Source organism: Podarcis cretensis (genome assembly GCF_951804945.1).
Source record: "Podarcis cretensis genome assembly, chromosome: 5".
Classification (NCBI taxonomy): domain Eukaryota; kingdom Metazoa; phylum Chordata; class Lepidosauria; order Squamata; family Lacertidae; genus Podarcis; species Podarcis cretensis.
Genome location: NC_137174.1, coordinates 37,499,774 through 37,516,121, shown reverse-complemented (window position 1 = coordinate 37,516,121; position 16,348 = coordinate 37,499,774). Strand labels below are relative to the sequence as shown.

The window sequence follows — 16,348 nt, the reverse complement described above, 5'->3', positions numbered from 1 at the left end:
GCATTAAAAACAGAAGAATAGTTTAAACATTAAAAACTTCCCTAAACATACATTATTATACTTTGTTTCAAATGGGGATAAGAGTGCAGGTGTCAGAACCAGCTCTACCATTAGGCAGTGAGAGGCCACTACCTCAGGCAGCACGTTTGAAACAAATTTCAACGACCAGTCTGGTTGGCTTTTGTAGTTAGAAGTGGGGAGGCGCCATCTTCTCTTTTACCTCAGGTAGCAACATGTTTTGGGCTAGCTTCATGGGGAAAGTGGGTTTTGACAAAGGGATTTATGGAAGAAAGTGACAGCCTGCCCTGAGCTTTTCTGGAAGAGGGTTCCGAAAAGAAGAGGCCAAGAAGGGTAGCAGGATAGATGAAACTGAATGGTGAACTTACCTCAAAATACTATGGATGTTAAAGCCGGGCCATTGTGTCACGTGATAGCATGGGAGCTACAGCAGCACTGCTCTTTCTGGCGCCACAGGCAGGGCCAAAATTAGGTTTGATGAGGCCCTAAGCTACTGAAGGTAATGGGGCCATATATATGTCCAGCTGTCCTTTGTCAACAACACATTGTCGCTGTTTTTTGTGTTGAATATATGCTATATTGTAATTTATGGACCTAATAGGTATCTAAAGCTATTTGTACGTTGCCATGCAACCAGTCCATGTAGGCACCCTATATATAGAAATGAGCAAACCAGTGATATTTTAGGGAGCAGGCTAGCAGCTAGGTCCCATTACTTACATCATAGGAGCCTACACAACACAAAACACTCTTGCTGTATGTAGATTTTAGTTTATTTGTTTTTTTATCTTATATTTTGGAAATGTACATCCAGGTTTTTTTCCCCTTTAACTTTTTTTGGGCCCCCCAAGAGAGTGTGGCCCTAAGCTATAGCTTGTTTAGCTTATACATAAATCCAGCACTGGCCGTGGGGTTAGCATGAAATGCTCTGTGCAAATGCAAGAGCAGATCAGGTGAAACTGTGACTGGGATCAGGGAAGTCACATCAAGGTCTCACCCTGTTGACATGGGGAAGATCAGCCTTGCTGCAGCTCCCACGTTACTTGGAAAACATGAGTACCCAAAGCCTAACTGACCATTTCCGGTAAACATGGCCGTTCTAGATTCCTTGCCCCTTCTGTTCTTCCAAACAAGATGCATCTTTCCTCTTTTGTCTGAGATAAGGTACGCCCTACAAATACAACTACGCAGTAAGTAGCAGAGCTCCAGTTAGTCATTAAGAATCCAGTGTGTTGTTAACTTATAATAAATACAGTGGTACCTCGGGTTACATACGCTTCAGGTTACATACGCTTCAGGTTACAGACTCCGCTAACCCAGAAATAGTAGCTCGGGTTAAGAACTTTGCTTCAGGATGTGAACAGAAATCGTGCTCCGGCAGCGTGGCAGCAGCAGGAGGCCCCATTAGCTAAAGTGGTGCTTCAGGTTAAGAACAGTTTCAGGTTAAGAACGGACCTCCGGAATGAATTAAGTACTTAACCTGAGGTACCACTGTACAGTGGTCTATTCAGAAGTTAGTCTCCTTGTATTTAATGGGGTTGAGTCCCATATGGGCAGCCCACTAAGTTATTTTATAAAAGATGGGTTTTTAATCTACAATAATTTTAATGTTATTAATTTTAAAAAATCTTTAGCGTTTAAAAATCTTGTTATGTATCTTCTGCTGCTTGGGCAGAACACTGTGAAGTGGGAGGTTTTCTTTCTTTTTACTGGACAATTAGGAGAAATGCTGATTCCTTCCTATTTTATCTATTAAAGTAACACAGTAAAAATAAAAGGACATAATTCTGCTTTCTATAGTTCCTCCAGACCTAAGACAACTCTTATCAGGAGTCAATCCCCGGCACATTTGAATGTTGGGATCTAGTGCCCCCTAGTGCAAAAATTTCTGTAACAATTACATTTCTCCTGTGTGCATGTCAGCTTTCTGAGGAAGTGAAATTCTCCAGAACCAAGTATTTCCAGGAATGCTACAAAAGCAGCTACTGTGCAAGCACTATTACAAATCACTTTTTGAGAGATTGTCAAGCAAAAGTGGCAGCATTGCAACAATGCTAACCACTTATTAGAACATTGGGATGATGTTATAGCTGAACTAATGTAAAACTTCCCATTCAGGAGTATGTGTCTGAGGCTACTTTACATAGGTGAGCACGGAGAGCAAAGCAAGCTCACTCACACCATCAAGGATATGGAAGCATGAAGGGGGTTAATTACAATAATCACAAGATTTAGTGTCGTTTGGCAAAAGTGAGTAACTTCTCAATAGAAATGTCCTTTTGTGTGACTGTGCCTATCCTACATAGCTGCCTTTGTGGTCCAAAGAGCAACTCAAAGATTGGGGAAACATGATTATTCCTTTGTATAGCCAACTTTGGGGGGTGGGGGTCACTTTAAATCTCATTCTGTACAGGGAACCCTGCTACTTGAAGAACAAGGACTTCCAAAACAACTACTTCACTTGCTCCTGACAGTCCTGTCAGAATTAATTTGGTTTCCCCTCTTCCTCTGCAGAAATATGGGGAGTAGGGACAGGCCACAGCAATGCAGCCTTCAAGCAAGATAACAGGCAGTGAATAATTATAATTTGCAAGTGAACTTAACTCCAAAGTTTAAGGGAGGTTGGGGGGGGGGATGTCTGCTGTTGGTGGGTCGCTGCCCTTTTTGCCACGCTTAATTGTAATGATGCAACCATACCAAAAAGTTTGTGAATGAAGTTTATTTGGGGCTGAATGGAATGGAATGTCGTACAATACAGGTAAGACACTTCAGGATGAGTAAAGCACTAATTGCACAGGAGGCTGGAATTTCACCTCAAGTCAACACAAGCAAAACCATTACTTCAGAAAAAGCAAGGTATGTCATGCAAAATTAAAAACAAAAAACCTTTCTAACCAATCTTGTGGTACCATTTAAAATGCTACCCATACCACAATAATTTACATCACATTAAATAATCATTCACAAAGAATGAAGTATTTTCAGCAATGAAATGAATTATCTCAGTGCTTAAATGATAGTTAGCAGATTTTGCATGAACACTCGATCCAGCATTTAATTAAGCTAGCGAGTGGAAAACATGCAGTGATATAGTACCATACAAATCAAGACCCCTTTATATTTTTGTATTGCTTGCAGGAGCAATCACATAAAAGTGACATTTACTATATTTCCCACATGATTTTATAACTATCCATGCACTGACTTCATGTGCAATGCAATTGTTTAGGACTCAAGTCTCAAGTCCCCATATAAATCAGACAGCCCAAGCAGTCTTGGCAATCTCTCTTAAACCCTAATGTGATAATGATCCACAATTAATTTACATTATGGGTCACAATGTTGAAGAACTCCCATTGAAATGCTTAATTAAAGAAGTGGACAAATGAAACGTGGGATTATTTACATTTACGTAAGAGACTCTGAAACAAACGGGTAATCCTAGATGGAACTGAAATAAGGAAAACAGATGTTAGGAGAGGGTGTGAAAAAAGTTGACAGTGCCTTGAGGAGATGTGAGTACTTCCTTTTCTGCCTTTTTGCCTCCAGTGACTTTCATGGGGAAACCCAGCTACCGTCTACATTGAGCAGAACATGTCTTACAGGAAGTTGGTTAGCTAAACTGTAGACAGCAGACTTCACTCACCGAGTCCTACATGCAAAAAGAAATTGGATCTCATTGCATCTCTACGTTTAGCTTTGTACTGCTAGAGGTATAGATATAGATTGGCTCATTACAAAATATATTGCCTTTGTATGAAATGGGTGCCCAAAGGTTTAACTGCACCATGTGTATAAAAGTTTATTTACCTCCTCCAATAGACACCCTGTGGAGGATCTGTTGAGGAATTGGAATGTTCTGTTTCGCAGGAATGCATATGACTTAATGACTGCTGGGGCATTTCCTCCACTAAACTCTGCTTACTTAGCTAAAATCATGTGTATGTTTCTATTTGATTGGCAAATTACATGGGGTTCCCAAATCTCATGGATAGTGAAATGCAGATGAGTAATGCAACATTTGGGTGGGGGAATATTTGCATATGTTGTGGCTGTGAAACACTTTATATTACAAAACCAATGTAAATAAATACCAGGCTAGTAGAAAAGCTCTTATTTACAGGTTTTACAAATACAATTTTACTCAGTGTAAATGTAGTGTTTTAAAGAACACAGTATTAGTAAAATGAGTTCCTATATAGCAATACAATTTGTTAAGATTTCACTGTAACAGCATATAGAAAACAAAGTTCAAGTTAATGTTTTATAATTTAGTACAGACAAACCCAGTATCACCTGGAATGAGATCTGTTAAAGTGCTGAAAAAAAGAAGTTTCTGAAATTTTAGAAAACTTACTATATATTTATTAAAGCTTTACTAAGTCAAAATGTTAGATTTTATTCACATTTTCTACCACAATGCTGTGGGGGTAGGATACATTTTTTCAGCAATTCAGTGTACTCTTCATTTTGATCTCTGCAAAACATCTGGGGTTTCAAGCTTCTGTGGCAGTTTCAGGTTTCATAATCTGGTACGTAATCAAATATTCTGGATAGGCCTGAAATATGAAATTATGTTTATTATTCTCTGTCATCTGTAAACATGTTATGGGAATAATGCATGTGATGAAAAATAAGTGCTTATAGTAAGGACAAAATAGCTAAAAGTACCATGCACTTCTGAGCAAGTGAAGAACTCTCACGACTTCAGGCTGCAATCTATGTGCTTACTTGGGAGTTAATCCCACTGAAATCAATGGAACCCACTGCGGAGTAGACATGTGCAGGTTTTTGTTGCAAAAAGCTATTTCTCTTATTAAACAAACTGGAAGGCGAAATATAAAAATCCAAGATACCTATGAATACCAACCTTCAAATTTAAGGAAAACCGTGTTTAGAAAGTGAAACTAAAAATACACTACCTGCTCTCCTCTGTAGATGACATATTCTGCTAAAGCTAGTCCATTTACACTAGGCCGCCCAGTAACTGAATGGTGTCCTGGAGGAGAATGAGCCATTTTCATTGCACTGAACTGTAGAAAAGACTTGCCCAATGTAACACGACAAAACAGCAACTGCCTATATTAAAGAAAACAAACCTTTTACTTATAAATGTGCAAAGGCAAAAATAAACAAGCAATACCATTTCTTAATATGCAAATAAGCATTACTTTTACTTGAGTATTATCCATATCCTCTTAATATTGAGTTTGATCCAAGAACACCAAGACACCTATTTTTGTTCTCCACACTGTTCTCTGAGAAATTCTGATCACATAACAAAAATGTGTTAAAGCACATGATTAAAGAACACTATGTAGCGCCTTAAAGGATATTGCATTAGCTTTTCATAGAATTGTACAGTTGGAAGGGACCATAAGGGTCACCTAGTCCAACCTCCTGTGATGAAGGAATATTTTTGCCCAACGTGTGTCTTGTACCCATGAGCCTGAGATTAAGAGTCTCATGAATGAAAAGGCAACAAACTGCTAATGATCTGACTCCAACACAGATAAAACTTAAAAAGGGAATGCTTGCTAATATAAAGCTCACAATTTAAGGGCTCACTACAATCCATAAAACCATAAATGGGTGGCTAAAAATTCAGACATGATATTCCAGCTACAATTTGGACAGGTGTGAAAAAAGTCGGTATCTTTACCCTTACCCCACATAGGTAGCAGGCCACTTTCTCCATGACAATCCAACACTGAACCAGGCATATTTTAAGTCTATTTTTTCTAGTGAACTTAAACTAATTTTAACTTTTACAGATTCTGACCAAAATTGGATAATTAAAAGATCACCTATCCAATGTAGAGAAATTAATGTTCTTATGCGGAAGCAGACATACAAGATTTTAATAGTCAATACTACTTTTTCCTCATCTGGCAAACTTTACTTGGTTGCAAGTAACATAATATGCACCCATTTTTTGGGTTGATAGCTGTGCTGATAGGGACACTAGGTACAAACAAGACAGAAACCTTCTACCTTGATTTTATAGATATAAATGATGGATTGGATCCAGAGTCTGCACAGGCAGAAGCAACTCAAACAACAGGACTAACCCTCCCTTCTCAGACCCACTGTAACTCTGTATCCTCACTCCTGACAGATGTGTCAGAAAAGTAACATATACATTCTTCTAAATAAGCAATGATGAGTCTTCTACAAATTTTAGTACAATACATATAGTTCTGTTAGGTTGTTTATTTTATTGCTTGCCGTTCAGAGCAAGGTTCCAGAGTGGGCTACAACAACGTAATCACAAAGATTAAAAATCAGGTGAAACAACTTTTACTACAACTTACCTATGGCAGATGTAACAAGATCTGTCTTTGTGAATTGGGCAACCAGTGCCACCACCAATACCATACACATACTGGTTGCTTTTGGAGGAATTTTCAGCAAAATAAATGCCTGCTCCAAACATGCCGCCTATGTATGCATGCCTCTCGTCAAAACCTTTATGAATAATTGCATTCACAAAAGGGGAGCCTGTGAGTACATTATAATAAAAAGTGTTAGTCTTTATTACAGTCATACCTCACGTTACGTTTGCTTCATGTTACATTCTTTCAGGTTACGTCCCGCGGCAACCCGGAAGTACTGGAAAGGGTTAGTTCCGGGTTTCGCCACTCGCGCATGCGCATAAGCACAAAATGACATCAGCGCATGCACAGAAGCAGTGAATATCAACCTGCACGCGCGCAGATGCGCCGCTGCAGGTTGCGTTCCTTTCATGTTACAAACAGGCCTCCGGAACGGATCCCGTTCACAACCAGAGGTACCAATGTATATATGTTCTTAGCACTGAATATTCTACCATCTTGTAAATAATACTCATCACTATCCATGGAAATACTGCAGTGACAGTTTTATTACGACAAAATCAGAAGCACTGTCCAACTGAATACATTAGGGGGAGGGGGAAGCAAAAAAAAGGGGGGGTGGAGATACAAAATCAGGAGTGCCTTGCTGTTGCTTGCACAAATTTTGGCACCAAGCCTGGTCCATAAATCCCATTAATAGTGTTGCCATAATATCACAGGAGAGGTTTGCTTTAGGCCTGCAAACACATCACCACTGTGCTATCTGGGGATGTTTTGACACTAAAGGAGGCATGACTGGCAACCAAAAATCCTGTTTCAGGTAGGGATGCTGCAGTCAGGAGAAATGACCCTTGAGACTCACAAAGTAGATCTAGGATGCACTGATGTATATCAGGCTGCAACTGTAAATTAACAGGATAGACAGGTGCCAGGCATAGTTGATGACTGGCATGCTTATTGTGACAACCATCTTTTGGGGATAAAGTGCTTTTGCCCAGTCTCTTTGCTCACAATAATGGGCCTTTCACAATTACACTTGCTGGAAAACTATATACCCCACCTGCTTCTCCTTATTGCTTTCTGTGTTATCATACTGAGGGAGAATATTTGGGGTGTGTGGGTATATATAATAAACACACAATTATTAAATACTGGCAAACAAAGACAACTAAAAAGAGCAGAACGAAAAAGGCGAAAACAGCTGAGCATTAAAAACCAATATTTTTATGTTCACTCAGCTTTTTAGGCTTTTAATGCTCAATTGTAATGGAAATCTCAATAAAAAAACCAATACAAATTGTTCTGTATAATATAATCCCAGATTTGAGAAGAGATTTAAGCACACAATGCCATTTTAAGAGGTTTATCGGTTCTTCTCTTTTTCAGGCACTTAATGCTAACAGTATTGTACAAATACCAGTAAAATATTAACAATATGAAATTACATGGTAGCTACTGGTCAATAATATTTATGAGTTTTAAAAGACTTTAATGCTAAACATTATTTGGAGTTGAACTGCAGATCATTTCAAATTTCAGAATTAAAAAAAAGCAGAACATTATCAATAGTAATGACTGGAAATGAGAAAAAAATAATTTGAAATACCATGGAACAACATCCTTTCATTAGCATGATTATGATTCTCTTCAGAAACTTCTTTCCTCCTGTGAGTGTATCTTTCCCAGAGCTTTTTGTTACATACTTTTTGTATCTAAAAGGGCAGAAAATCCAGAATTCACAATTAGTTTTCTTCAGTTGTCTGAAGTATAAGCAATTTCCACAAATCTGCTTAGGAAAAGGAATTACAACTAAGAAATTCAACTTTCTTGGTTTTGCCCAGAATACAGAGAATTAGTTCTTTTCTCACTATAAATGCTAGTTAATAACGTCAAGATGCTTGCTTTATCATCTATCACATAGTTGTACAATATCATTGTTCTTCTCTTGCACATATTCTAACCGAACTGCCACTATCTGTACCTTTTGTATTTAATTTTTCTCTAACCACACTTCCTTACAACCCCCATGTGTGTCTGCATATGTGTATGTGTGTGTATGCAAGCATGCATTTCAGGATTACACTTTATGCATTTGATGAAACAGGATGTATCCAGAAAAGCAGTTCCATTAGTGTAAGGAGGGTGGGGTGGGGGGAATCCCCAAGAACAGATTTAGGGATGTATGTGGAGATGGAAGAGAAGTTTCATTCACACCCAGAAGTTCTTCGGCTAACGTAAGTATTTCACTGGAAATCACCCATGGCCTCTAGACCATGACATCTTAGGCCATAATAACATTTATTAATGCCACAACTCATCTTAGTTTTCTTCCCACTGAAGTGTTTCTATTTCTTTAACTGCCTACTGACAGCATTGTCAATAAACTGAAAGTTGCACATTTGTTTCTAATTCATTACAAGTCCAGTTTTTGTTTCCTTGGCACAGTATATATTTCTACTTTCCAGACTGCACAATTAATCCAAGAGCAAGGGCAAGAACTGATAGCACAAACAATGACTTCTTGGTGACAGACACACCAATTAGTTACCTTTAGGATGTTGTATCTGTTGAAAACCCCACCAGCATGTCCACCATCTCTGTGCTCTCGAACAGTGCTCTGCATCTGAAGTGGAATAAACAAAGAATCTCTAACCATAACTTTTATTAGATTCCATTGTGCTGAATAAAAAATTGCTGGGTGTCTTTGAATGGAAGGCAACTGCAACTGAGCTATACAAGGAATTTTATAATTATTTCCACAAACATAAGGAGAATTCAAATGGCAGGCAGCTTTAAAATTGGCTATATGGAATTTGCAGAGCCACTCGTGTTTTCTGGCTCACCACACTGAACCTCTAATCCCATCTTCACGTGTCCTGATTTAAAGCAGGCATTATGTCCCTCTTTGAGCCCATCCACAGCAAATACATGTAAGCACTATGTTAGTTTAGGGTATTTGGAAAAGTCACAAGGATTGCTTGGCCTATCTTATCTCAAGTGATACTGTCTCCTCAGTTGGGGACAATGATTAATAACAAAATTAAAAGACATAACATGAGGATGAGCACCATGTGTTTAACACTGAATCAGCCAAGGCTGAAAAATGTATTAAGTTTATACCTCTTCTTCCACTGACTGAAACTCTTTATCATCAGGGGATAGGTCTATGAGGATTGTTCCACTACCTGAAGTATTCAAAGCTAGGTAGGGATTAAGACCTATGAGAAAATGCAACAGGTAATATTTAGACACATACAGCTCATTTAAAAATATATAATAGATAAGGTTGTAGTTTTAGAACTTAAGGTTCATATCTAACAAAGCTGTTCTTAGTGCAAGGACTTCTGGTTGCACAATTAAACTTCCCCCTCTCTCTTCCCACAATTTGCGCCTGAATCTGTCCTGGGTTTTTTCCCCAACCGTCTGGAACAGGTTTTTGGGGAGTCTGTGCAAATTCTGTTGTGCAAGCAAGAAATCCTTGCGCTAATGGAACTACTTTGTTGGATACAAGCCACAGAATTCATATAATACATAATAATTTCTGCTTGAAAGGTTTCCTGGTTCCAATACTATAGAAAAATGAGCTTGCATATCACACACATGCGCTAACCCCCCCCAAAAAAAACTTAGGGTGACATTGAGCGGTATTAAGCCCACACCTCCACATCAATATGTTCCCTTCCTCTTTTCCTCCACAACTTGCAACACAACCCCGGAAATTTCATCTGCAACATACCTTGTTGTCCTGAGATTAGTCTTTCAACTCCCTTAATGATTTTGTGTCTGTGCCCATAAGCGTTAATACCAATTTCCTTTAATTCTTTGTGCCCCATTTCAACCAGTACATCTAATGTTATCTACAAAGAAAAGTAACATAAATGCAGATTCACATTAAACTCAGATTACGGCACAGATCTTCAGCATGGAAAACTTCGAGTTGCTAAGAACTGAAGCTATTATGCACATGCGCGCGCACACCCGCAATTTAAAATTTCTCATTTTACATTTGCATCATGCAACTTGTTTCCCTAACAATAAAGCTACGCACCTGCTCTCTCTCAAATACGTCAATTAGATGTTCAAGTCCAAGATTTCTCACAAATTGATTTATGCTAAAATCAACACCTGAAACTGTATAAGAAAAGCAGACATTAGTTGCATATTAAAGGGCTAAGTGTATTTTACCTTTTCTGCAGGTTCACAAGAGTATAAATTAGAAACAATCTTCTGGATATAGGTCCAACAACACTTGGGACATGCTGTGGCACACTTTACAAGTTCATGGTAAACCATAGCCACTAGTCTGAAGTAAAAATGCTGATTTTGCCTGCTGTGCTCCTTCCCACAAGAGAAACAAACCCACAATCTGTGGCTTAGTGTTAATATTAAAATTATGATCAGCAAGTCAAGAACAAACTTTGGGTACAAATCATAGTTTGTCTGTAGTGAAACACATCCAAACTAGAATTTTCATTTAACACAATTAAGCTGGGCACTGTAGCAAAGTGGGCAAAATGACCCAATCCCAGTAAACCATTAACTATAGTTGACCCGTGAATGAAGACAATGCATGTTTTAAGTATAAAATCAAAGTACTTGCAGATCTTATATTCTATATAATCAAAATAAAACATATTTAGCTCGATTTATTCTTAGGGAAATCTTCTCAAACCTGTACATAAATCCAACGAAGTGGAAGTACAAAAAATTATTTCAGAAATAACTACAGGAATGGCACTGGGAGGATGAGGGCATTGTGTGAGAAACCATTCGTAAATTTAACACACATAAGCCTCACATTCAAGTAATCTTTCTACCATACGGCTAATCAAGCTGCCCTGGAAAAAAATGTATTGGCATGTGACTATCTAAGAAACAGAAAAGATCATTTTTGGATATATCTATTTATCTAAAATCCAAATCACACATACATGCCTTTCACTGAATGACCTGCAGAGCACTATTGTGCCTAAAGTTACATCAGATTCTGTCTGCAATAATGAAACTGGTGTGGATAGGAATATCACTTGTAGCACCATTGGTATATGTTGCAGTCTTTGATGCATGTGTGGACTGTCCTAATTCTTCATAAATCATCCACCCATCTGAGTAAGCCAATTCATCAGTAAGGGAAGGACTCACCTTCCTTCTTCTCCAAACCAGCGGCCCCATCAGCACTACTTGTACTAACAACTGAAAGTTCAGAAAAGCTACCAGACAAGTTGTCAAGGCTACTGGCAGCAGACAGATTAGAAGGGCTGGATGGAACAGAAGAAAGTGAATCTGCTGAAGATGCTGTGTTTTGAGATACATTTATAACCTGAGGCTTGTAACAAGATGGCAAGGCGGAAGGTGGCATGGCAGCTGTCAATAATGCACTAACATCATCTGCCTGAAAATAATAATTTAAAAAATTAGAATATCATTAAGACATTCACAAATTTATTCAAGCATATATGAATACAAGGTAACATTTACAGTGAGTGGCCTTTTACTTGAGCTATCCTAAGAAGCCAAGTTTTCTTACATTCTGCTATTTACCAGTATCACCAGATATATTATCACTCTTATCCAGAGTCTGCTTGTGTATAATTACAATGCAATGAAAGGCATGACCCTAGAGACAAATCCTATACAAAAATCACTCACTTGCAGTGTACCCCACCTCACACATTAAAAAGGTAAAAATACCATTTTTTAATGTGGCAAACACTATTGTAGAAAGATTGGTAATGCAGCCCTATACATACCTACTTAGAAGTCCCTTTAGGTTCAAGAGGATTACTTCCAGGAAAGTATGCTTATGATCCTTGGCTAAATATAAACTGCATGCTCCTAGGGTGCCACAGAGTGCACAATGATGTTATCTTTAACATTATACTAAGTAAGAAATTCTGTGTTGCGAGTTTTGGACCTAGACATTTTTAGTCACAAACTGTGAATGGCAGGTCACTATCAATAGTCTAACTTGAAGACATAAAGTAGCCCAGAAAATACTAGGTAATTACATCAAGCAATATGTTTGTAAATGAGCACAAATTCAATAACATAGTTTATCTCCTCTCTGAAAAATGTACTTCCTAAAGCCACACCTAAACTAAATTCCTTGAGTCCATCTTCAGTCCCAACTTTGGGGAACTGCTTTTTAGCTTCCAGCCCACCATAATAACATCACATTTTTAATCTCTCAAATTTCATGTCTGGGTCAGGAGCCAGGAACTGAAGCTTAATGCAAACTTCTCAAAAAATCCCATCACTTACGGTGACTAGGTCTAAAGGCGTTTGTCCTTCCTGGTTTTTCAGAGTAGGATCAGCTCCATGTGCCAACAATAAGGCACAAAGCTGTGTCCTTCCTTTCTGGGCTGCTTCATGCAAAGGTGTGAAAGCCCATTTGTCCGTAGCATTTACACACGCATTATACTTTATAAGTAAAGCTGCTACATCTACATGCTGGAAAATAAAATACATTTATGTAGTGCAACCCTTGGGGGGGGGGGAACGTTTGCTGCAATTTTCCTTTGGATTTCCTAAAAAGTGAACGTTGCAAAATACATTCCATCAAAACAAAGAGGGCAGTTCAAGTCCGCTATTGCACGCAGGTCAGCTTGCCCCACCCTGTTTTGTGGTTTGTTCAAATAGCCACCCTGTCTTGGAAGCTCTAATATGAGATATGATATTGCTAGAAATGCCTTTCTTATTCAACTGTTTATCTCCATCTCTATACAGGGAGACTGTGGGGCATTGGGGAACAGCCTGCTGGAGAGAGAGACAGCTTCTTACCCAAGGCCATCAAATGACCTCAATACCAAGTTGAGATTTGAGCAGACAGCTTCTAGTTCATAGTCCATGCTCTTAAACTCTAGCCCCATCTACATGTAATCTTTTACCCATGTATGTAAACAACCAGCATGCTTAACAGCATATCTGTTTTACAATATTGTGAGTAGAACATAGCTATGGAGATTACCTAGAATGGGCATTACCTAGAATGAGATTACCTAGAACGGTCACTAGAATGGGCAACATCTGGATAGTGCCTTTCCTAGGGAACATCATGCTGGGTAATCTCCATATCTAGGAAGCCCATGACAGTGTATACACTCAATGTTCGTACAAAGAACACTTGTTCTGCAAGAAATCAAATGTATTTATACACTTTCTTTATTCAGGGCATTAGCAAAGTGTATAACTTGGTTGCCTCTGTGGTATTCTACTTCTGACCATCAGCCTAATTTGGAAACTACGGTATTCCTTCGAAGTGTTCTAGGATTAGAGAGCAGATCAGGAAATAAAAGTAAGAAATGGCTTAATCTTGCCTGTAAACTTTAGTTTCTCACAATCTAAACTATCCTGGTTAGATTCCCTTCTTCACTAGAGTTGCGCTAGTAACTAAAAACATCGACCCTCACACTCCAAAATCCTCTGTGGCAGCTGGTTTCGGAAGTACTGCTTCTAGTCTGTTAGCAGCATGCCTCTATCCCATATATTCTTTGGAGTGAGATGGGGGGGGGGGAACGACACACACAATCAGAGCAGTAACAACAGAAATTTTAACTACAAGTTCTCAATAGATAGGTGTAAAAATCAACAGCTTGAGTTGGAATTCACGGAAATTAAACATGCAAATACACATGAGTTGAGACAGCATGAGGGAGGCGTGCGTGTGTGTGTGTGTGTGTGTGTGTGTGTGTATTACTCAATACTGAGTTATGGAAAAGAACTGTTTTCCACAAATATTATGAAGTTTAGAAAACCCTCATACACCCTGGGCTGTATCCAGGCAAAATACTGGGGGAGTGAACACACAATCCTGTATTTAAGCAAACACCAACAAACACTGATTTGTGCTCAAATAAATTTTAGATCTTCTGGTTCAATTATTCACTTCTTCCCATAGAATTTATGATATACTTACCCCATAGGATGCTGCATTGTGTAGAGGAATTAGACCCCCTTTATCTTGTGCATTTACATCAGCTCCATGCTGTAACAGATATTCTGCAACCTCCAAATTGTTGTAACCAGCTAGCAAGAGAATAATTTTTTTTATGGATTATCAAAAGTCACCTGAAAAATATTACTATAAATGTATCAACAAACTTCTTTTCCAGCTTACCTGAACCATAAAATTCTGAACTATTTTTTTTTATTGCAGAGTAAACACAGTTATATGTATACTCTAAGGCAAAACACAAGCTTCACATACATAGCCTTCCATATTCAGCCTTGTGTGTGTGCGTCCATTCCCATGAGGTGCTGTTAGACTTGCACAGTCACCTGTCACTCTTGCTATTTTTTACTATTGGGTTGTATCCAATCTCTCTTCCCCTTTCCCGCCCCCCTCCAGAGGTTCAAGGAAGCCCTCCTGAACAGTGTAGGCTGCACTGCACTGAGTGTGAAAGGTTGCCTAAAACCAGGTGGGGTTTTTGTAAGATCTCTCAACCCAAATTCAATTCCCTTGGTACAGAACAATACAGCCCATGTTTTTCCACTGGGCCTCCAATGCTCTGGAGAGATTTCTTTTTTCAGGGTGAAGGGGAGTGCAAAGAAAGAAAAGAGAAAGATTGGATGTAACCCATTGTAACTGTCTAAATAGCAATTTTTGAGGGTACAGAAGACTGCAGGGGAAAGGAAGTAAAAAAGCAAGATTAGCCTGAGGATCTGCCTTTGGCTTTTGCAACTGCTGACTACAATCCAATTACTTTAAATAACCCCTTTTCAAGTTCTAGTCCAAGACAGATCCTTAAAAAATGCATTAATATGGTAACACCAACCTGCCAAGTGGAGTGGAGTGGAGTGTCGGCCTTGTGTATCACGGCAATTTACATTATCAGGGGAGCACAATTTCTTCACCCGAGCCAAGCAGCCCTTTTTCGCAGCATCTAGCAAAGCTGCATCTCCTCTAAGGAGATCCTGAATATCTGTGTCACCATCTTTAACAAGGTCTAATGGTGTGTTTCCATCTCTGTTTTTCTTTGTGGGGTCAGCCCCATGCTATGTTGATGATAAGAAAAAAACCCAACAACACATTCATTAGCTTTCATAACTCAAGTAGAAACATATTTAAGATTTGTATCATTGTCAGCTGATTATTTCTTTCTCTATTAACAAATATTCAAATATACTAAGAATGCTCGCTAGCTCTATGTGTACCCCAATTAATGAGGCAAACGAAGGTGATTTAGGTTGTGGTTCCATGTTGCTGACTTGGGTCCTGCTATTAACAAGGCATCCTCATTACCCCCACCCCACAAAAGGTTAAATGGACAGTCATTCTTCCACCTTCCCTTTCCTGAGAAATGAAACCAAGCTGATTGGGGAAAAGCAGAGGGTGAGTGAGGTGGTGGATCTGTAGTATTGTGTTTTAAAGTTGTAAACAGTCTTGCAACATTTTATATGAAAGTGCAGTATATAAAATAAACAAACACACAAACACCTTTAAAGGTTCCTGTAGAAAGTCTGTCCAACATTTAGCAGGCTTAATCCACTTAATTCCCCATTATAATCCATGGGGATGAAAGACAACTTCAGATTTTAACCCAAATAATGAATTGAATGGGAACAATATGGCGCAAAAAAGGAAACACAGTGGACTGCAAATGCAACAAACACAAGGTGAATCTTGTGGTAGCTGCTCTAATATAGAACATGGGATAGTTGGAAACATTTCTTTAAACACAAATTTAATACCACTAAATGGAAATAAGCAAACTAATGAAACTGAAACATGCTTCAGTTTTCATGTGACGCACCTGTAACAGAAGCTTACAAATCTCATATTTCCCTTTTGCAGCAGCTTCGTGTAAAGGAGTGAACTTCCACAAATCAGCTACATTGACAACTGCACCATGTTTAACCAGCAGTTCAGCCACTTCATAGTGTCCATAAGAACAAGCATTGTGCAAAGGGACAAGGCCTCTGAAAATATGAAGGAAAAACATCCATCAGTTTTTGCATCACTCGGCAGGGTGCCTTAATTTTGGCTAACGTTTTCA

The 16,348-nt window shown here is 38.7% G+C and overlaps 1 protein-coding gene across 3 annotated transcripts in view; it reads right to left on the bottom strand.

The window, feature by feature from the left end:
- Window positions 1-2,722: 2,722 nt before the first annotated feature.
- The window catches only part of TNKS2 (tankyrase 2), a 29,392-nt gene continuing 15,766 nt past the window's right edge, over window positions 2,723-16,348 (bottom strand). For 2 of the 3 annotated variants that reach the window (XM_079976238.1, XM_079976236.1), the window contains 13 exons: window positions 16,106-16,271; window positions 15,128-15,347; window positions 14,269-14,378; window positions 12,615-12,803; window positions 11,496-11,745; window positions 10,402-10,484; window positions 10,090-10,210; window positions 9,474-9,571; window positions 8,902-8,976; window positions 7,960-8,065; window positions 6,333-6,519; window positions 4,941-5,097; window positions 2,723-4,577 (listed from right to left, as the gene is read on the bottom strand). In XM_079976238.1, the coding sequence (XP_079832364.1) occupies window positions 4,515-4,577; window positions 4,941-5,097; window positions 6,333-6,519; window positions 7,960-8,065; window positions 8,902-8,976; window positions 9,474-9,571; window positions 10,090-10,210; window positions 10,402-10,484; window positions 11,496-11,745; window positions 12,615-12,803; window positions 14,269-14,378; window positions 15,128-15,347; window positions 16,106-16,271 (1,825 nt within the window). In that variant the 3' untranslated portion in view covers window positions 2,723-4,514. The remainder of the gene's footprint in view (window positions 4,578-4,940; window positions 5,098-6,332; window positions 6,520-7,959; window positions 8,066-8,901; window positions 8,977-9,473; window positions 9,572-10,089; window positions 10,211-10,401; window positions 10,485-11,495; window positions 11,746-12,614; window positions 12,804-14,268; window positions 14,379-15,127; window positions 15,348-16,105; window positions 16,272-16,348) is intronic. The other variant, XM_079976237.1, reaches the window with a different exon arrangement.